The sequence below is a fragment of the Rhinatrema bivittatum genome, chromosome 4 (assembly GCF_901001135.1).
Source record: "Rhinatrema bivittatum chromosome 4, aRhiBiv1.1, whole genome shotgun sequence".
NCBI classification, from domain to species: domain Eukaryota; kingdom Metazoa; phylum Chordata; class Amphibia; order Gymnophiona; family Rhinatrematidae; genus Rhinatrema; species Rhinatrema bivittatum.
Window position 1 is genome coordinate 229,259,115 of NC_042618.1, and position 22,959 is coordinate 229,282,073.

At 42.8% G+C, this 22,959-nt stretch overlaps 1 protein-coding gene across 20 annotated transcripts in view; it reads left to right on the forward strand.

Moving 5' to 3' along the window:
- MICAL3 (microtubule associated monooxygenase, calponin and LIM domain containing 3) overlaps positions 1-22,959 on the forward strand; it is a 756,715-nt gene that overhangs the window by 640,032 nt on the left and 93,724 nt on the right. For all 20 annotated transcript variants that reach the window (XM_029599822.1, XM_029599821.1, XM_029599828.1 and 17 more), the window contains one exon: positions 13,910-14,004. In XM_029599822.1, coding sequence (XP_029455682.1) covers positions 13,910-14,004 — 95 coding nt within the window. The remainder of the gene's footprint in view (positions 1-13,909; positions 14,005-22,959) is intronic.

Sequence of the window (22,959 nt, forward strand, 5' to 3'; positions counted from 1 at the left end):
ATCTCTTCTACAAAGGAATGTTACAGGGTATCCTATTTATTTATTTATTTAGCATTTTTTATATACTGAGGTATAGCAGAGTTGCCTTCACTCCGGTTTACATACAAAAACCAACATGTTACATTGAACGATGTATGAAGTTTAAAATTTAGAATTAACGATAAATAGTGACATAACAAGGAGAATGAATATAGCAAGATAACACAGGGTAGAACCCTGAATAGAAAACATAGATATCAGGAAACATTGAAGAAAGGGCATCTGTATCATGAAGCAGGGAGAGTGATCAAGGGGGATGTTGAAAGGTAGCAGGATATGTTAAAGTACTTTAAAGTCATTGAGTGCTGTCTTTAAAAGATTGGCTGAGGAACCAGGATTTTAGGTCTTTTTTGAAGGATTTTAAGTTTTCTTATCTAGTTATCCTAGTCCAATGCTGTCCAATAATAAAGTAATAAAATGCAGGGCCTATCTCATCTCAGCTACAAAATATAGAAAACAAAAAAGAACCTTGAGAATCTAAATGGAATAAGGTCAGACATTCATTGTTCATGGTAGCCCAGCTTTGTTCAAGTGGTGCCTAAACTGCTTGTCCCTTAAATTGATTCCCTTTTAAGAGTTTTTGGAGGGGGGAGGGGTAAGGAGAGATGATGTGGCCTATTAAGGCTTTCCCATGCTGCTCCTGTTCATTTTAAAAGAAAAAGGGAAGTCCCTTATGGGGAAGAGTTGTTTGGGTTTTTTTTCTCACTGACCCAGCCATTTTTTCCTGCTCCTTTGGACTCAGCACAACCGGAATCAGTCCTGCTGGGTATAATAAAGCCCAAGAACCTTCATTGGCAGTTGCTTTTTGGGTTCCTTGCTCTCCTTGCCTCCATTTTTGATCTCCTTACCTTCTAGCTAAGCCATTGCAGTCACAGTCCTTGGCTAGGCAATGCAGACCACAGCTTGTTTCTGGAACCTGGTATGCATATGCCTTGTGTCTGCCCAGTAGGTGTCACTACTGAGCAAGGACTAGGTCTCCCTTTCTCCATAGTATCACTGTTACCAGCTGGCCCAAGGAGCAGAAGCCAAGGTCAGGAATTGAACCCAGATCATCTTTATAGCCCTATGCGGCACTGGTGTTGAGCCCTATACATCAGAAATGCACATACTTTTACATTTATTTATTTATTTTATTTTATTTATTTATTTATGATTTTTTTTTATATACCGACATTCTTGCATCAAATGCAAATCAAACCGGTTTACAATGAAACAGAATAAGCAGGAAATATGATTCCTTAGTCTAATACATTGAACATCTATAACGAAACAATTGTTAACAAAGCGAAAAGCTAAACAACTTTAATAAAGGTTAATTAACAAAGGAAACATAAATAAAAATTTTTAAAAGAAGCACAAAGGTTTGCACGAAGGGGTGCACAAAGTCGTTTACCGGCTCTAACGCTGATCAGTACCACCATAAAAAAATCTAGTGTTGAGGCAAATGAGGTGCTTTGTTTCCTGCCAAACTTATTCCCAAACCACCACACATAGTAGAGGCATAGTATTTGACAAAGGAAACTCTCTCAGTCGAGCATTGCTGTGGAATATCTTTTAGTTGCTCACAGCCAGACTAAACCTCACCTTTACATTATCATAACGTGTTTCAACAAAAGGCCTTCATCAGATATCTTGGTACTGTAGGTATCCAGCAGGGTTCCCCTTAGTGAAAATCCTTAGATTAATGAAAATGAAAACACAGTTTTAAGTAGAAATAATAAAAAATGAAAAATAAAACAAAAAGAGGGGAATTGTCAGTCACCTCATGATTTTGAGCAGAAATATATTCAAATCCTATTTCTCATTTGAACCATCTGGTTATAAAGAAAAATGAATCCACATTGCTTCTTTTTTTCCTCCACATTGGCATATCACCCAATGTAGATAGTAGAGGGAGATGATCAATAGCCATTTATCTTAAGGAAGATACAGAATGATGCATCTCCTTGAAATATTTAGCCACTAGTGCCCTAGGCTGGGTTGAATTTATAAATTTATCCTGGGAAGAAAATTGAAACAATGGAGGGTGTGATGCTAAAGTTCTTACTCATAGAAATGCTAAAATAAAACTGAATCCTTGTATCTTCAGGTGGGTGCACATCTGAGGTTTCAGGAAGGGATATAGAGAGCAGGGCTGTGCTCCCCTGGAAATATGCCTCAGTGGAACATTGGTTCTAGGTGTTACAGCCCATATCAAACTTGTATGTATATAAAAATTCATGATTTAAACAGCCTTTCTTCATCTGGGATTTTCATTTTGAGTGTGCCTTGATCACTAATATTTCCCTCCACCACCCTGGGGACTCAGAAGACAATGAATACTTAGGAACCTTCGTTTTCAGTTTTTATTTTTCCCAATAATTTCAGTGTTTATTACAAGAGCAAAAATGATACCTGGAAAAAAAAGTATAATTTTTCCACTGATTTCTTCTGTTTGTTTTTGCTGTATTAAACATTGATAAATTCCTAGGAACAAAATAAAATAAAAACTGAAAACAAAGGTCCTTATTGATTGTTAAAACATAACTTGCAGTTACATGTTTTCCTGAAGACGTCTCAGTCTGCAGATATTGGTGCTGGAGAATGGTCACTCCACCCCAGCACTGCAAAATTTCTCTTTTGATTCTGGGGAACTTCACAAGTGGACCTTTTTGCAGCTTCATTTATCCACAAACTCCCTCTCTAATGTTCCAAAAGACCAGCATCTAACTCTCTAACATTGGACATGTTTTGCGTTCTATGGAATCAAGGACTAATGTACACGTTTTCACCAAAACCACTGATATCCAAGATCTTCAAATTAAGAACAGACGAGGAAGATGGTGCTAATAGCACCCTTATGGCCATGCCAAATTTGTTTTCCATAGCTACAATGCCTAACCAGTACATCTTCAGACATTCCCAAATCTCTTAACACTATACCACAGGACATTATTCACCCCAACCTTCTGGCATTCATGGTGTGAATATTGATAGTAGGGTAGTGCAAGCCATGGCTCTACACTTAGAAGTAAAATAAGTTATTTTTGCTGCAAGAAGGGTTTCCACTCAACATTCCTTTAATTGGAAAAGATTGTTTATTTGGTGTATATCATAGAAGGAGGGGCCATTCAAGTACTCAATTTTAGCCCTAAGTGCGTTCAGATCGAGATTAAAAACTAATTACATCAAAGTGCATGTGAACACTACTGCAGCAGATCACCAGTCAAAGGTCTTACGGTTTCTCAGCATCCGATGGTAGTAAGATTCAGTAAAAACCTTTGCCATCTTTATCTGCTTATATTTATATTTATTTGTTTGTTATTCGCCTATAGCAGAAATAGTGCTAAGCGAAATACAGTACAAATTATTCAAATCAGTTATTAAGAGACCCACCTATTCAGTGGGATCGAAATGTAGTACTTTCTCAACTAATGAACCTTTCCTTTGAACCTTTAGCATCAGTGGATCTCAAATTTCTTTCCTGGAAAGTTTGTTTTTAATAGCAGTGACTTCAGTACACAGAGTAAGTGAGCTCCAAGCCTTAGTGATTCAAACTCCCTAGACATAAATATTTTCACTATTAGAACCCAACCAAATTTTTACCTATGGTGATTTCTCAATTTCACCTGAATCGCTCTATAGTTTTACCAATAGTCTTTCACCTGAATCGGTCTATAGTTTTACCAGTAGTCTTTCTAAAACCTCATTCTAACAGGTGAACAAGTGCCCCATACCTAGAATTGTAGAATAACTTTATTCTATTTGGAAAGATCTAACCCTTACAGAAAATCTCTTCAACTCTGTCTCTTAAAACCCAAACAATCCGGGATTACAGTTACAAAACAAACATGCTGTACGTAGATGATATTTCATATTTCTATGCTAAATCTGAACAACTTCTTCATGGCAAGGTGAAAGCTCATCAAGTATAAGCAACTTAAACTTTCCTAATGCATCTTTGCTCGGCTTAAGTTCAAGAGATCTACAAAGCAGTTATGTGGTTTTGTATCCACACATTTGTTAACATTACTGGCTGAAAGGATTCTTGCAGGAATAGTACTGTATATACCTGTGTTAAAGTCGATCTCATGTATAAGTCGAGGATATTTTTGGGCCCAAAAATGTAAGAAATTTCTGTGACCCATGGATAAGTTGAGGGTAAAACCTAGGGGGCTTTTGAAATGAAGGTGAAATCATACTAAGAATTATAACTTAAGAAAATCACATTTATTTATTAAAAGAAGTATAAAGTGACTCATAAGAAACATTATCATTTAACAACTTAAGAAAATCTCCTTGACGATGTTTTATTCAGACATTCCAACGATGAAGTGTTCATCGTCGGAATGTCTGAATAAATCGTGGAATTGTTCTTTGGTGATGTCATCAGTGTATACGTTATCTTCTCTATCTCCATCTGTTGTATCATCTGATGCTGATTAGTCTTTTTCTTCATATATGCCCCCCCCCCCCATGGCAGTCCCTGCAGTTTGAATCCTTCCCTCCCTCTCCCATGGCTATCCCTGCTGTTTGAAACCTTCCCTCCGTCCCCCAATTCTGTCCCTGCAGTTTGAATCCTTCCCTCCCTCTCCCATGGCTATCCCTGCTGTTTGAATCCTTCCCTCCCTTCCCCATTTCTGTCCCTGCAGTTTGAATAGTTTTCTCTTTCTCCCCTTCGCAATCCCTTAACTCACCCGCTGCTATCAGGAAGGTGACGGTACTTGTCGTTGTTAAGGCACGCCCTCCCTCCTCCCCCGCGGTGTCCCAGTGTGGCAATAGGCCTGCTTCTCCCCTGCAACTCCTCCGGATCCCTATGAGCACGACGACAAATTTGCGGTCCCTCAGACCTGTCCTTCCTCCTCCCCTGCGGAGTCCCAGTAGTGCACTTTAAACCACATGGTTCTAAGTGCACCAGTCAGACCCTGGCTTGGGGACTGCTATTTTAAGGATCAATTTTTGGACTTAAATTTTTTGATTTATACATGTGTATTAATGGGACCTTTAGCCAGGCAGTACTTAAGAGCTTGTTTGACTAGATGCTTCAGCTCTCTGTCCTTTCAGCACTGGGTTGCAATGCTTCCATTACTAATCAAAGAAGAAAAATTGTTAAACTGCAACATTTGCTTGGGAATCCCTATTTATGAAGCTGAATCAATGACTACTGTACACTGCTTGTCAGTGGAGAAAACAACGTTGCTTACTTGTAACAGATGTTATTTGTAGATAGCAGGAAAATTCAACCACATAATTCCTCTCGCCTCTTAGCGTTGAAGCTTACCTTGTGAAATGATTGAGCAGACTTGCACAGCGGTGGCAGCAAGAGAACACCCACACATGCTCAAAATGACTTCTCGGTCTTTCTGAGCTCTTAGAGAGTATGTTGTGCATTGGTACCATCTAATGACCTCACCCACTTGTATAGCTAAATCATCTTGCTGTCTATAGAGTACACCTGTTAAACATTATAAAACTAGATCTTCAGTTTTCTCTTCAGGCCACCACCAGAAAGTGAGTTCTGTCAAACATGGTCCATAATTCATATCATGTGGAAATTGTATTTTTAATAGCAGGAACTGCATTCTGGAACTCTTTGCCTCAAGAGCTTAGGCTACTTGAATGAAACAAAGATATTTAAGAGCTAATGAAAAACATTTTTATTTAGCCAGGCTTTTTCCTAAATAATGGTTGATGCAATGAGTAGGAGTACAGTTCCATTCATAATTGGTTTGCCTTTTGTATTAAGATTTTATATTAGACTCTATATGCTGTTGTCATTCTCCAATGCTAAATTATTTTCATTTTTAAGTTATATATTATGTGTATGTTTTGTTGTAAGCCACTTGGGCCATGGTATTGGTGACATATAAATACAAATAAATACTGATACTCTCAAAGTTTCCATGATCTGGGCTGTTATCAGTAGGAAAGAAAAAATGATTGTTACTTAATAATTAGGTTTCTCAGTTCAATTATAATAGCCCAGACACCCTCCCTGGAGAAAGATTGGTGGAGTTTGCAAACAATGCATTAACTAGTAGAAAAGTCTGTTGCGAAATGATGGGAAAAATAGATGGTGGGATGTAAACTGTTATCAACTATTCCCCCCTCTCCCCACGGAAGTCACCCCTAATGCCTAATAAGTTCCCATCAATGATCTGGTGGCTGGTGGGGCTGTGTTAGTGGGTGGGGATAGTGTGGAAGTGTGAGTAAGGTGTGTTGTGTGGAGGGGAACTGTGAGTGGGTGGTGAGTGTGTGATAGTGAGGTGTCTCAATGGGTAGGGTGTATCAATGGATGCGATGTATGCGACTGGGTGAAGTGTCAGAATGAGGTGAGTAGATGGGGGGTGTATGTAGTCCACTCTTTTCCCCTTGCCCTGTCTTACTTTCCAATAGGCTTTGATTCTACTTCCCCACAGTATCTTCCATGACACCTTTCCCTTCTTACTCCTCCATTCCCTTCTCCAACCATTCCCTATCCATTTCCACATCAGCCCTTTCCCTCTGTCCTGCATATCTCTACCTCCTCTAGTAGTATCTCCTTCTCTGCTGCAGCCAGCAGAGCCTGATCTTTATCATCTGCACGGCATAGGTTCCCCGACATTGCCTCTGCTTCAGGAAGCAGAGCATGAGCTCTCTACCTATTGTGCTGTTCTCTCTGTCTTGCGTACCACTGTTGTCTTAGGCTTGGGATGACTGCGCATGCCCACAGCAGGGAAGAAATACTGACTTACCAAGTTTGTATGTATTTATATGTCCCCAATGCCGAGGCCTGTGGCTGCTTACAATAAAAACATACACAATATTACTCATCATTTATAAAGCAACAAATCAGAAATGAAAAAGACCATGCTGCTGCACATTCCATCAATCAATATTTTAAAAAAAAGCTCATCGAAATAGGAATCCACTGTCTTTTATTAGTGATGGGATGTTTCTGACCAACATAGTATGTTTATAGTTTTATCTTTGAAATTCAATAAGAAAACTCGTCTTGTGTATGTTTTTCATATTGTACAAATGATATGAAGCTGGAATAAAATAATTCAGTGTTTCCTAGTGTGTAGTCAGATGGATTCGGGACCCAGTGAGTTATGCTCCCCTGCCAGCAGATGGAGATGGAGCAAGCTGACTTCACAGTATACATATATATATATATACACTCCTGCAGTGACACCAGCCTGCTAGTATTCTCCAGCAGATGGTGGATATGCATCTCCCTATGGGGATTGTTTCATATTTTGGAAAGAGAATTTAACGTAGAAAAAGAAAAGCCCCGCTCCCCTGTGGTGATACCAAATAGTCCCTCCCCCAGTTGAGAATTCCTGAGGTGATTTCTGTGGTCCCTCAGATATGTTCCTTGGTCCGGTAGCTGGGTTTCCCAGCATGGACTTAGCTGATTGTACAGCCTAAAGGCAGCGGGTGCAGGAGGCCAAGCGCGGTGGTGATGGCACATGCCCTCTCCCCCTGCAGCCGAAGACCATCTCTGTACTCAGCCAATAAGGGCTGAGCTCAGGTAAGTTTAAAAAAAAAATTTGTAAAGATAGAGACAGCATAGAGGGGTTTGCAGGACTTCCTCCAGTCTCCGTGCTCAGCGAGCTGTTCTGACGTTTGTTCCTGTTCCTGTGGGGGTTACAGGAACTGGGCAGTCTGGCGGGTTGAGTGGCCCCAGTGGCTAGGCCTCACAAATAAGCTTTTGTTTGCATGCCACATGGTAGGCCACGTCAGCATTTTCGCGCACACCTTCCTGCCCTCTATAGTACATCGGTGTGTGCAATGCGTCGGTTCAGCACACACATTGTATGTTCAGTTTTAGGCGTGCCTTTTGCACGCATGAATTTCTAAGCACTGGTAGTGCGCCCAGGCCTCAACACACAGTTTGTGTGTGTGTTTTTTGTGGCGCTTATTTTTGGGGTGCCTAGTGTTCGTGTGCTTGAAATTTTTTCAGCGCAAGCCAACTGGATGCACATTCTCCATCGCCTGTGCACTGCTGGTGCCGGTGAGCAAGAAACCTAAGTGCCTTTCTCTCTGTGTTGCCTGTCATATTCGGGCATCTTAGCCTGACATGTCCTAACATTTGTCAGTGCTGTTTAGAGGCTCAAGGAGAGTTTGTCTTCCTCTGATTTCGCTAAGCCTGGAACCTCCCAGCCTGATGATGGTCTGGTTTAAGGATCTTTCTGGAGGTATGCCAGATCTTGGAACTTACTTGACTGGTTCCTCCACAGGGGAGAGCATGTCAGTGGGCCCCATTCCAGTTCCTTCTGGGTTTGGCCTCGATCCGGCTGCTCTTTCTTGGGTGGAGTTTTTTCAAGGTTTGCAATCCTTTCTTCAGGCATAGTCCTCAGCTTTGCCCACTCCTGTCAGGTCAGACCCTTAGCCAGTGGCCCCTCCATCTTCCGTCCTATGTTTAGGCACCGGAGTATGCCTCGGTTCACTGCAGGTACTTCCGACAGGAACCCAGATGGCACTGATGATGAGGCAGATCCTGATTACCTGGAAGATGGGGAAATACCTTCGGGATTGGAACCATATTGGACCATGTTGTGGTTCTTTCATAGAGATGAACTGCCGGCCCTGGTTTCCAGTCCTTAAAGATGCTGGGTGTTCTAGTGCAGATTCCATTTCTGAACCGAAGAAGAATCCCATTTTGGTTTCCTTGCATAAAGTCTCTTGTTTCCCTGTTATGGACATCAATCAGAAATTGACTGATCTTGAATGGAGAGCCCTAGAGGCAAGTTTCAAAGGGGATCAAACATTGGAAGGCCTGTACCCCCTGGATCTAACAGTGAGGGAACTTTTACGTTTTCCCAAAGTGGATGCGCTGGTCTGTGCCATCTCTAAGTGGACGACTTTCCCCGTGGATGGAGAAGCAGCCCTGAAGGATGTGCATGATAGGCGGATTGAGGCTATCCTTAAGCAAGTCTTTGAAGCAGTGGCGATGACTTTACAGATAGCTTCTTCTTGCGCCTTAGTGGCATGACCTTGTCTGCTTCTCTCTCACAAAGTTGATGATTCTGGAGTGAATTTCAGAGCAGTTATGGAACTCGCTGCCGCCTTTTTAGCTGATGTGCGCTGCGATTTGGTTCGTACCTTGGCCAGAGGCGAGGCTTCGGTGGTAGCGGCCAGGCATCAACTATGGTTGCGACACTGACGCAGCCTCCAAGGCTAATCTTACAAAAATGCACTTTAAAGGCTTGCTCTTGTTTGGAAGCGAGTTGGAGAAATTGGCCAGTAAGTGGGACAAATCTCCTGTCCCTCGGTTACCGAAGGATAAGAAGCAGTTGCAGCACCTCTCTGGTATGAGAGGTCATCTCCTGGATTCCAAGCATTTTTGTCCCTATTGAGGATCAACCTTTCAAAGGGCTTGGCCTTTTGGTAGGTCTCAGTCCTTTCATCCCAGACAGCACAAGAGAGAAGCAGGCTTGAGGTGGGGTGGATCCTCCCAAGTTCCCAATGAAGGTTTGCCAACCCACCTTCAGGAACAAGAGATAGGGGGACGCCTCCCTCTCTTTTATCAGAGATGGGTCGAGATCACATCAGATCAGCGGGTCTTGGAGGTGAATGCAAGAAGGATATGTGCTGGAATTTCACAGTGTTCCTCGGGACGTGTTCATGGTGTCTCCTTGCCACTCCCCATAGAAGAAACAGACAGTGGAATCTAAGCTTCTAAGGTACCTCCAGTTGAGTGCTGTGGTTCTAGTGCCTAAGTCTCAAGAAAGTATGGGCGATATTCCATTTATTTTGTTGTGCCCAAGAAGGAGGGCTCCTTTCGTACCATCCTGGATCTCAAAAGTGTCAGCCGTCATTTGAGGGTGACTCCTTTTTGCATGGAAACCTTATGCTCAATGATAATGTCCGTGCAGTTGGAGAAACTTCTGGCCTCCCTGGATCTGTCTAAGGCTTACCATCATATTCCCATCCATTTAGAACACCAACATTATCTGCATTTTGCGGTGCTGGGGCGCCATTAATAGTTTCGGGCGCTGCCTTTTGATCTAGCCACTACTCCCAGAATGTTTTCCAAGGTCATGGTGGTAGTAGCTGTAGTGCTGAGAAGAGATGAGATCCTGCTACACCCGTATTTGGATGACTGGCTGTTTTGAGCCAAGTCTCAGGAAGAGAGCTGCTGATGACCCACAAGGTGACCTACCTGGCCAAGAGCAGTCTTCAACCATCTCAGTCGTTGGAATATATGGGTGTTCAGTTTGGCACGAGGCAAGACAAGGTTTTCCTGCCAGAAGTTTGGATTCAGAAATTGATGTCACAAGTGCATCAGTTGGTGAGCACTATATGCCTGACAGTGTGATCCTATCTACAGGTGCTTTGTTTGATGGTGGCAACCCTGGAAGTGGTGCCGAGGGCGAGGGCGCATATGCATCCTCTTCAGCACTCACTGCTGTCTTGTTGGGATCTACAGTCTCAGGACTATTTGGTTCAGCTCCACTTGCCAATGGAAATCTGCTCTCGCCTTCAGTGGTGGTTGCAGGAGGCTGATCTGAGCGATGGTATTTCCTTGACCTCCCCGACATGGTTGATACTCATGACAGATGCAAGTCTTCAGGGTTGGGGTGCTCAAAGTTAGGAGCTGATGACCTAAGGGAGTTGGAATGCCGAAGAGTCCCTCTGGAACATCAATCACCTGGAAGCCCAGGCAGTCTGGTTGGCATGCTTTTGCAGTTCAGCCACAGACTGCAGGGTCAAGCGGTCTGAGTGATGTCAGAAAACACAACAATGGTAGCCTACATCAGTTGACAGGGAGGAACCAAGAATCAGCAAGTGTCGCAGGAAATAGACCAACTTATGGAATGGGCAGAAGGACATCTACAGATGATCTCGGTCTCTCACATTGCAGGAAAAGACAACAGAAGAGCAGACTTTCTCAGCAATTAAAGTCTGGACCCAGGAAAATGGGTGGTGTTGGACAAGGCATTTCAGTTGATAGTGGATCGCTGGGATCTTCCATTCTTAGACTGGTTGGCAACTTCTCGGAATATGAAGGTTCCTTGATTCCTCAATCACTGGAGAGATCCATGGTCCCTGGGCATAGATGCTCTCGTACAGGTCTGGCCGAAAGACAAGTTGCTTTATTCCTTTCCTCTGTGGCCCTTGTTGAGCAGGATAGTTCGCAGGATCAAAAGCCACAGGGGGATAGTAATCCTGGTGTCACCGGATTAGCCCTGATAACTGTGGTATGCAGATCTGTGAAGACTACTGGTAGAGAGCCCACTTCGTCTTCCGCCGAGCAAGAATCTGTTGCAGTAGGGAACTGTCCTTCACGAAGATCCGACTCTGTTTTTTCTTATAATTTGGACCTTGAGAGAGCTCGTTTGTTGAAGCGGGGATATTCTTCTGCAGAGATTGCTACCTTGCTTTGTGCTCGGTATGAGGATCCGGGGTGTTCTTCCTCGTTTGGTCAAGATCCCACTCATTCTGGAATTTTTGCAGGATGGATTAAACAAAGGATTGGCCCTTAATTCCTTGAAGATACGGATTGCAGCTGTTGCCTGTTTCCCTGGCCCAATGAATGATGACTCCTTATCGTCTCATCCTGATGTGGCCTGTTTTATGAAGGGAGTGAAGCATCTTCGGCCTCCCTTGAGGTTACCGGTTCCTTCTGGAATCTTAATTTGGTATTGGAATTCTTGGTGGGCCGTATATTCTGACCGCTGTGTAGCCTTTCCTTGTAGTTATTGACCTTGATTACTGTGTTCCTGTTCTGCACATCAAGTTTCAGAGCTACAGGCCTTGTCTTGCCGGGAGCCATTCCTTCGGGTGTCGCCAGGGGTGTTACAGCTGTTCCATCCCTCCTGCCCAAAGTGGTGTCGGAATTTCATTTGAATCAGTCAATTTCCTTGCCGTCCCTGGATAAGGTCAGGGACGCGGAGGAGAATCGCCTCTTGCGTCTCTTGGATGTCAAGAGACTTGTGCAGTATCTGGAGGTTTTTGAACCTTTCCGAAAGAGGGATCACTTATTTGTCCTTCGCGGGCTACTATAGCTCACTGGATTAAGGAGGTAGTCACGGCCGCATACGTGGATGCTGAAAAGCTGTTGCCTACTAAGGTTAAGGCTCATTCCACTAGGGCTTAGGCAGTGTCATATGCGGAAGTTAGATTGTTGTCTCCCATCGACATTTACTGAGCTGTGATGTGGTCCTCCTTAATACTTTTTCCAGATTTTATCATCTGAATGTGCAGACCCGGAGGATGCAGCCTTTGCACGTGCGGTGTTGGACAGCCTCCCCACCCTACTCAGTAGTTTGGTACATCCCACTGGTCCTGAGTCCATCTGTCTACATGCTAGGAAATGGAGAAATTACTACTTACCTGATAATTTTGTTTTCCTTAGTTAAGACAGATGGACTCAGCTTCCCGCCTCAGCTGCTGAATGATTGAGTCAATTTTCCTTCTGTGGGGCTAAGTGTTCCTGTAGATTACTTGTAAGTGTTCATCCAGTCCCTAGATTGGGGCACATATGTTCCTTGCTTGAGTGTAGTGTTTCTTATTGGTTGAGTACAGTAATGATTGACTGTTTTTAATTGAGTTTTTTGCTAGTCTGTCCATAGTTGCCTTTGAAGAGAATACTGGCAGGCTGGTGTCACTGCAGGAGTATATATATTGTGACATCAGCTTGTTCCATCTCCTGGCAGGGGAGAATAACCCACTGGTCCTGAATCCATCTGTCTACACTAAGGAAAACAAAATTATCAGGTAAGTGGTAATTTCTCCATTATGTATTTTTTTAATGATTTTGATATGACAATAAAACAGATTTTGGAAGGTGTCTGCTTTATAAAGTATTCATGACTGAGAGAGCTAGGGTCACATGTCAGGGTCTCCCCTCTTCAGTTTGAATTATGGTAGTCATGGCTATTGTAGTAGCACTGAGAAAACCAATTATTGCGTAAGGAAATGTTCCCTTTCTAGTTTCCAAGTATCAAACTGTTAGACTTCTAACTAAAAGATTTAATGCATATGGTACATTAAGTGAGTTCTTATGTATTTAGTGGGTATGGGAGGGTGCAACAAAATGTATTTTGCCCATGACCATAAAATATCTAAGACCAATCTTGTTTATTTGTCAATATGCTTGATATGCAGGAATTCGTTCAGTCCTTGTTGTATTCTGTCTGTTTAAACAAAAAGTATAAACCAACAGATTCTTAAGAGCCTTGGTTCTATGTCTTTCCATAGCTTCCCATTCAATCTCTCATGCATGCATTACTTTGCTACACACCACTTCAAGTAATTATGTATAAACTACACAGGTCACATCCCTGCTTAACTCCCTCACTGTCCTCAAAGTTTGAGACCTCTACCTCTACCTCCAGTTTCCAAGTTATAAGGGGGGGGGGGAGAGAGAGTCTGCAAACCACAACATACAAGAAACATTGGTATGATTTCATAAGCCTCTCTTTGGATAGAACCAAGGTTAATAGCAGTTTGGTTTTAATTAGTGTCTTTCTTCAAAATGGGGAACAAACAGCCTTTGGCACTCTAGACTGTTGCATGCAGTTAGTTTTGCTGTAATTGGCAATACCCATGCCTTCTGATTATGCTCCGCTTTCATTCCTGTACTAAGGATGGCTCTCGATCCCTTGATTTGTGATTCTTAATACCCTCCTGCTAGCAATTTCTTTTATTTAAGGAGCCTCAATATAGTAAGGTAGAAGTCACAAACCAGGGAAGTCCATGGAAAAAAAAGGAACGGTCTGTCAGTTTCTCATGAATTTCAGGGCTGAGGGAATAAATTAAAAGAAATGTGGTGACTTCTAAATATAGGTCTCCATCCCACCCACAAGCTTGCCTTTAAATTTTTTTTCAAAATTTTGTTGAGAACTCAAGGGCATCTCAGAGGGGGATCCATTGCTTCTCTTTATTTCCTGTTTTCAAGATCTGAAGATTTGTAGGCACCTTAGTTTCTCAGAAGACTCTGACCTTTCCAGCGATGATGTCTTGGAACACTCTTCCCAGAAGTCCAAGCAAGAGGTAAGTTAGATGATGTTTGTTCATTTAAAATTCTTTTCATCCTGCCACGTTCAAAACAAATTGTTCTTGGTGGATTACAAATAAAAGAAAATCCATTGAGATGCACACAAAATAAAAACATTGGGCAAGAAGCAAGATTTATTACAAAAGAAAGAGTAGTTAAGCATTAAGAATGCTTTTGTTCTGGAACAGCTGTTGGCAGGGGTGTTGGACTGTGTGTTTAGTATAGTTAGCTGATCAAATCTGTTTGGTGTTTTTATATCATTAAAAAATTACCACTTCAAGAGGCAGACTCTGTTGCAACAGTACACCAGTTCATGCAAGGTCAAACCAATGTAACTTCATAGTGCTTGAGAAACATGTATATGAATAAACTTAATATATTATATATAGAGAGGGCAAGTTTCAAACTGCATGCCAAAGGGCAGAGACTAGATGTGCTGAGCAGCGTGAGAGTGAGCCCTTATTGCTGTGGTGTAGTTGACACAGCAGTCATAGGCGAACTGATGAAGCCTATGCTGATAGCTGGCGAATGCGCCTTGAAGTGGGACAGACTGGAGCTTCACCTGTACCAGCTGCTTCCTCCGCAGGTTGAGCCCTTGTGTTCTGGCGGGCAGCAGGACTTAGGTGGGTCCCAAAGGCAGTAGAGAGAGAAAGAGTCCAAGGGCACACCAGGGTCAGGACAGACAGCAGGCTGGAGATACCGGAAACAGGCCAAGGGTCGGGGCAGGCGGCAGACAAACGAGACAGGGTACAATGCAAGAGATCAGGTCGAGGTGGCATACACGTGTGACCAGGTCCAGGAGATCAGGCCAAGGATGGATGAAGACGCACAAGATATACTGGATGAGACAGGCTGGACACGGCAAGGCTGGATGAGACAGGCTGGGCAAGGCAGGGCTGGAGCATAGAAACATAAGAACACGCACTGCTGTAGGCAGGAGACTCGTTGCTGAAGCATCTGCTGCGCCTCTGAAAAAGCCTTAAATAAGATGAAGCTGGTGCTGCCTTCCCGCTATGAATCCTTTAAGTTGTGGACGTCGGGCGTGTGCATGCCTAAAAGAAGCCAGGAAGGGTGGGAGCCGCGCGAATCTGCTATAGTAGTTTGAAGTTGTATCCCTGTCTCGGGAATACCTCAGGGATTACTCTTGATCCCTTAATTTGTGATTTGGGGGTGAGTGAGGAGGCTCACAGGACTGTCCCATGAGCTGCCAGTAAAAACACTAGGAGTACTTTTTAATCTGCAAATTTTGCATCAGTTTTCAAAGGGAAAACATTTCCTTTGAAAATTGCCTAAGAAAAAAAGTACCTGCATAAATTTGAACCTCCCCTTCCTACAAGTACTTTTTCCACCCAAAAATATGCAGGTACTTTTACAAATTCAGAAGTAAGCATCTATTTGCAAACCTTTCCATAACTACGCCACTTAGTCACACCTTTCATTGCGGGTAAAATTACATGCATAGTGCCACTACATGCTTAATTTTACCTACACATAAGGCAGGTAATTTTCAAAGATCCCATTTTCTTGGTAAAGCATTTTACCTGCAGGAATGGCTTTGAAAATTACTCTCCCTGTGACAACGAAATCTTAAACAGCAAATGAAAAGGTTTTCTGAGGACAATTTTAATTGTAGTGCAGCTACAGGGGCAGTATATTGACATGCAGAGGTCTGTAATAGGGAATATTATGTTACCTGTGTTAAGAATAAATGATAATTTTCTTCTACACTGTCGATTGTTGGCAGAAAGTATCAGAGAATAAGATGAAGATACTAGAAATAGAACTAACCAAAAAAAAATTTTTACTTTTGAAACATCACCAAAGTTGTCTTTGGTTTAAAAAAAAAAAAGAATCTGATGCTTCTATTCCAGGTGAGCATTTATACTTTTTCTCCCAGGATAACCTAATATTCATATAATCTTCAACATCTGCTCTGTCTCCATGCAGAAATTATTAGTACTAGTTGCTTGCCAAAGTGACCACTCGTAAGGCAATCTGGTCTTGATTTCCATGTGCTGCATGCAGTATCCACAGTAGGATACCACTCTACAAATGTGAAAAAAAATCATCATAGAGAGGATGCAAGCACTATGAAATACCATCAGCTTTTGTACATGACAGAATCTCTTCCACAGGAAATATAGTTTGTGTGGAATCGAGACATGTTTTGTAAAGTTATTGCACTCTTCGAAATTTGATGGCAGTGACAAAACTTCAGCGATATAAATGTACATTTTGTTGTTTTCCCTTTGTGTATTTGTTATTTGGTAACTTTCTTATATTAAAAAAAGTAGAGGATATTTGAGGGGGAGAAAATATAGTTTTATTGATTTTTGAAAATTGCAACATACAGACTTCTGCATTTTATCTGCCTGGAGTAACTTCCATTATCTTTTAACCATTTTGATTCCAAAGCCCATAGCATGGCCTGAATTGCCATTGATTCTTCCACCACAAACTACCAGAAAATGTTATGCCATTAGAAGCTTTCTTAGTTTCTTCTTCCAGTATAATAGATATTTTACAATAGTTTATAATAGTTTCAAATGATACACTTGCCCAAATAAGAATGATGATCTAACAAGAGGAAATGTTAGATATCAAAGTTGCCACCTTTTTTGTGGAGTTTGTGTACAATGCAAGATCTCTACTGACACAAGAATGAATTTAGTTGGTTACTGTCCAGGGCAGCACACCAGTCCCCTACAAAACTAGCTGTGACTTGAGCATGTAAAAGTTTCCTCAGAATTATGGAGACAATTCTGCTTCCCATTTGTAGGTTCTATTAAGGGGCATCAATTTGAAATTTCTAATCTAGTTGAAATTTATGGCATTACAGATGTCTTTTTTGGGAGAGGAAACACTATCGGGCCGATTCAGCAAAAGTCGCGGGAGAGCGGGCGATTCAGGGGGGAAGAAGATGCAAATTAGGGCCCGCGGTAAAAAGAGGCGCTAGGGACACTAGCGCGTCCCTAGCGCCTCCTTTTTAGCAGGAGCAGCGACTGTCAGCAGGTTTGACAGCCGACGCTCAATTTTTCCGGCGTCGGTTCTCGAGCCCGCTGACAGCCACGGATTCGGAAAAGGACACCGGCTAAAATGAGCGTCCATCTTCCGACCCGCGGGCCACCAGCCGTTTTAAAAATTTTTGTTTTAAAATTTTTTATTTTTTTTTAAATTTTGGGGCCTCTGACTTAATATCGCTATGATATTAAGTCGGAGAGTGTAATTTCCCGGTGCCGGGAGAAATTAACGCCAGCCTTTGGGCAGGCGGTAATTTCTGAAAGTAAAATGTGCGACTTGGATGCACATTTTACTTTCTGTATCGTGCGGGAATAACTAATAGCGCCATCAAAATGCATTTGCATGTTGCGGGCGCTATTAGTTTCGGGTGGGTTGGACGCATGTTTTAGACGGGCTATTACCCCTTACGGGCCGATACAGTACAGTGCGCTCCACCGTACTGTATCGGCCTGTATATATCTATATATCTACTAGGGAAAGAGAAAAAATTCAGAATGCAGAGGTTAACATAAGGGTTGTATTGTAGTATTAAAGAGAGATGTTGGTTGGAGGAGAGATGGTCAAGAAAAGCTCTGACTTTTACCGAGTGAAGCATCTAGTTAACATGATGGAATTATACACTGGCCTTTCATTGCTGAAGATCATACCTCAGCTTAGATTCCAGTGAAGTAAGTTAAATCTTCTCAGGCTAGTCCCTAGTAAGCATTTGTCCATATCAACTAAACAGTTCAGCATAGTTAGCAATCTCTGTTAAGGAGATGTCTAAAACTAGAATATCATTAGTAAGTCAGCTGTGGAACACTTTCACCAATACCTGTTTACACTGTGCGAAGCACCAATACTGTATATGCAATTAAGATCTCAATTTCAAGATCATGTAAATTCACTAACTGTAAAATGTTAAGGTTTAAATTAATGTAATTTTGATATACTGCTTTTCACGGCAAAGCAATTTACATCATAAACCAATAAATATCAATGAATGAAATAGATATATAAATATCAATTCTTAAAATATATTCCAGAAAGTTCAGTCATAAAATACTAAACATAATACTTTCAGCAGCACTAATATAGTTATGATGTAGAAAATAATGTTCTTTAAATGGGCATCAAGTCCAAACTTATATCTGGTGGGAGTGAGTGAAGACACTTTTGTAGTGAGTGTTGCTTGGGCAGATGTAATTTCTGAGAGGGCCAAACATTTTACTTTCAGTATCCCAGGTGACTAATAGGCTCATCAACATGCATTTGCGTGTGATGAGCACTATTAGTTTTTAGGGGGTTGGCCACATGTTTTCAATGCATTATTACCCCTTACAGTATAAGGGGTAATAGACACGCATCAAAAACACGAGGCCAATCTCGTGCTAAATGGTGCGTTCGGTTGAGCGCACCATACCGTATCAGCTTGTTAGATTGTGAGCCTTCTGGGGACAGAGAAATAACTTCAGTACCTGAATGTAATCTGCTTTGAAGTGCCAAAAAGTGGAATATAAAAATCTGATACATTTTTTAAAAAAATCTGATAAATAAAAATATCATAGGTTAGAAAAGTGGAATAAGGATGTCACAGTGATTTATTTTTAACCACAGCATATTACACAGATTAAATGAGTCAGTATCTCTTGTGATTTGTTTACTAAAGCAAACACTGAGTTTTAAATGCTCTCATAAACTGTGTGTCAATGAAGTCTCGCTGAGTCAGTACTTATGGAAATAGGTTGGCATGTGGGGAATGAACAAATCATTTGAGTATAGTGGGCTGGCATCAAAGTGAATTTTATTTATTTAATAGCTTTTATATACCGACGAACGTTGGGAACATCTCGTCGGTTTACAGAGAACAGAATGAATTAAGTCTATTAAATGCTGCCTTAAGGTGCCAGATCTATTTGTGCAGTATGAAAAGCCAAACTTGCAGACATTAGAACTGGAACAAGAATAAGATGGTTGTACAATTTCATATTAGGCCCAAATTTTGCCTAGGGTGCCAAATTTTGATGGGTACCAGACACCCTGGCTAAAGGAACCAGTTTCATAGGGCTACTATCGTAGCACTTCATCTACCCCCCTCTGACCCTGGCTCTCTGGTCCTGCCAATGGGCAATAAAATCTTAAATCTGGCCCTGATATCAATATATAATGGGATATGCCTGATTTGTTCAGCATCATACCAACTTAAAATGTAACTTAGAAGAAAATAGCAATAGTTGTGTGAAGCTTGACACTCCATCTCTGTTACTTTGTGGCTATCCCAGAATAGAGTTAGCTTGAACTTGATGCACCTGGTACACATTTACTAGAGAGTATGATCACAGGAGATTAGTATGCCCTGTTGAATGTCTTCCTATCTATTGATGTAATAATACTTCTCTAAAGATAAGCATTTCTAGTAGTCATACTCGGAAATCATGTGACTGAATGAAAGGAGCTTCTCCCATGCTCTGGATATTTCTTAAAATTTGTTCAGCTACAACCTCTGTTCCTTTTTGCTATCTTCAGAGGATTTTTACTATACCAGAGTTTCTTATTTCTAGTATTTGTTATTCCTCTTCAGCCAGCCAGCCAGACAAGACAAAATGCATGAGTTATGCTCTCCAGCCAGAAGATGGAGACAGAGAACAAAAGGCTCGCTGTGACATCACCCCTTATATAGGGTCCAATGCTGCACTCAGCCTGCTAGTATTCTCAGTCCCCAGCAGATGGTAGTTAAGTGTTATGACTTGTAGATGTGTGGGCCCTGGGCCGAGGTGAGAGATGGTACCACCCACAGGGAGGAGCCCTGTGAGCCTCACCGTCGGGAGGCACTATTTCAGTGAACGTCAGACACAGCTGTGGAATAGAGTCTTTATTATAAAAGTAGAAAGGGCACAGCCCACAGAGTGGCGGGTGCAGGAGGGAAGAGATAAGGTCTGAGAAGGGGTATACCCAGAGGGAATGCCTCAGACATGAATATCTGGTAATTGTCCGCAGAGTGGGGTACACCGAAGTAGTCTCTCCGAAGTGGTGATGCAGTAGTAGCCTGCAGAGCAGGTACACCAAGGGATTCCTCACTCAGAGATGATGTGGTAGTAGCCTGGGTACGGGTACACTGGCGAGGAACCTGTAGCGATGACATGGCAATGACCTGCAGCGCAGGGTACACTGAGGCGGTTCCTCACTGGATCTGGCACGGTATTGGCCCGAGACCCAGGGTACACCGGAGAAGTTTCTGTAGCAATGACGTGGCAATGGCCTGCAGCGCAGGGTACACTGAGGTGGCACCTCACTAGTGCTGGCACAGTAATGGCCCGAGGTACGGGGTACACCGGAAAGGATCTCACGATAAGGCTGATTCAGTAGTAGTCCATGAAGTCAAGGTACTTACAAGGAGATGGTTCCAGGAGAAATCCCGGGGTACGGGAACAGACTGCAGTCCAAGGTAGAAGGCCCTCCGAGGAGCGGATAGCCAGAGACGCGGAAGGGCCCCCAAGGAGCGGGTACCCAGAGCGTCTCACGCCGAAGTGCAGGAACTGGAACAGGAAGTCTGTATGCGAGAAGCGGATTCAGCAAATAAGGGAACTCCTTGCTAACTCGTTGATAGGCAGGGTCAGGCAGCTTAAGTACAGCAGAGTTTAGACGTCAACCGGAGGGGACGCCCCCGAGGTTCCTGCCATTACGTGCTTAATACTGGCCTGTGCGCGCCCAAGTGATCCCATGAGCAAGATAGCGGTCAGCAGCACCCACGCTGTCCCAGGAACGCCACGGAGGTTGGCAGTAGCTGGCGGAGGCCGCCACTTTCCCCAAAGATGTCAGGGCTGCATAAAAAGAGGTGAGCATTAGTGGTTGCAGCCATGTGTGACCGGGCATAACATTAAGCATCCCATACTGTGGCAGAGTCCTGGTGTGAGACCAAGTAAAGAAGCCCTGGGCTAATCACTTAACTGGGTGATTAGCCCAGGGCTTCCTCCCCCAGTTAAGTCATCCTGGGGCAATAGTTTTGTAACTCTCTCCCCCAGTTGAGCTAAACCTGGTGACCAGTAGGGGGCTTCCTTTGGGAATCTGGGTCATGATGTGTGAGGACCCTCCCTCCCCCCCTTCTTTCAGTTGTATTGAGGGCCTTTATTTCTCCCTGGCAGTTTCTCCTCCTGGTTTTCTCGTCCCCTATTGCTGAGACAGTGTCTATCTTTGCAGAGGAGATAAAGTTTAAAAAAAAAAAAAAAAGGTTAGGGCATCATCTTGGGGTTTCTCTGCAGGGACTGGGCCATACCTTAGCAGGAGTCCAGGGTACACACCTTTTTCTTGGGAACAGGGAGGTGAGTGCACTTGATAGGAGAATGGTGGCTCAGGAGTGCAGGAAGAAGTCCTTGCTCTCTGACAGTGGAGTGTCCTCAGGGATCTGTATTGGGACCCTTACTGTTCAATATATTTATAAATGATCTGGAAAGAAATACGACGAGTGAGATAAACAAATTTGCAGATGACACAAAATTGTTCAGAGTAGTTAAATCACAAGCAGATTGTGATAAATTGCAGGAAGACCTTGTGAGACTGGAAAATTGGGCATCCCAATGGCAGATGAAATTTAATGTGGATAAGTGCAAGGTGATGCATATAGGGAAAAATAACCCATGCTATAATTACACAATGTTGGGTTCTATATTAGGAGCTACCACCCAGGAAAGAGATCTAGGTGTCATAGTGGACAACACATTGAAATCGTCGGTGCAGTGTGCTGCGGCAGTCAAAAAAGCAAACAGAATGTTGGGAATTATTAGAAAGGGAATGGTGAATAAAATGGAAAATGTCATAATGCCTCTGTATCGCTCCATGGTGAGACCACACCTTGAATACTGTGTACAGTTCTGGTCGCCGCATCTCAAGAAAGATATAATTGCGATGGAGAAGGTACAGAGAAGGGCTACCAAAATGATAAGGGGAATGGAACAGCTCCCCTATGAGGAAAGACTAAAGAGGTTAGGACTTTTCAGCTTGGAGAAGAGACGACTGAGGGGGGATATGATACAGGTGTTTAAAATCATGAGAGGTCTAGAGCGGGTAGATGTGAATCGGTTATTTACTCTTTCGGATAATAGAAAGACTAGGGGGCACTCCATGAAGTTAGCATGGGGCACATTTAAAACTAATTGGAGAAAGTTCTTTTTTACTCAACGCACAATTAAACTCTGGAATTTGTTGCCAGAGGATGTGGTTAGTGCAGTTAGTATAGCTGTGTTTAAAAAAGGATTGGATAAGTTCTTGGAGGAGAAGTCCATTACCTGCTATTAAGTTCACTTAGAGAATAGCCACTGCCATTAGCAATGGTAACATGGAATAGACTTAGTTTTTGGGTACTTGCCCGGTTCTTATGGCCTGGATTGGCCACTGTTGGAAACAGGATGCTGGGCTTGATGGACCCTTGGTCTGACCCAGTATGGCATTTTCTTATGTTCTTAAGTGTGCCACATGTTGCTTTTTGCCAGGAGGAAGGGGAGAGAGAAAGATGCCTGGGAATGGCATTTTTTTTTGGGAGGGGGGGCATTATCTGTGGGGAGCTATAGGGCCAGCCTGTTCGTGCTGGCATATTCTCTGCCACAGCAGGAGCAGCAGCCATTTCAGAGCTGTAGGAAGACAGGGCTTTAGAGCAGAGGCTTCCTCCCTTGATTCCCACTGTGATGGAGGTAATCAAAAAGCTTTTGAGGGCTTCAACAGGGAGATCAGCAGTAGTTTTCTTGTTCAGCCAGAAGTCTTTGTTGACTTCTGCCTTGATCTGTTGTCTGCTGAATTCGTAAAGTGACTTAATCGGGCCTTTTTTAGGGGGCAGGCAGCAGCTCCAAGTGCTGCTTCTTCCTTTCCCTCTCAAATTCCTCAGGAGACTGTGCCTCTGGGCTCAGGATGGAAAAGGCCCAAGAAGACGTTAAATGAGGACCTAGAGGAGGTTAGATTCT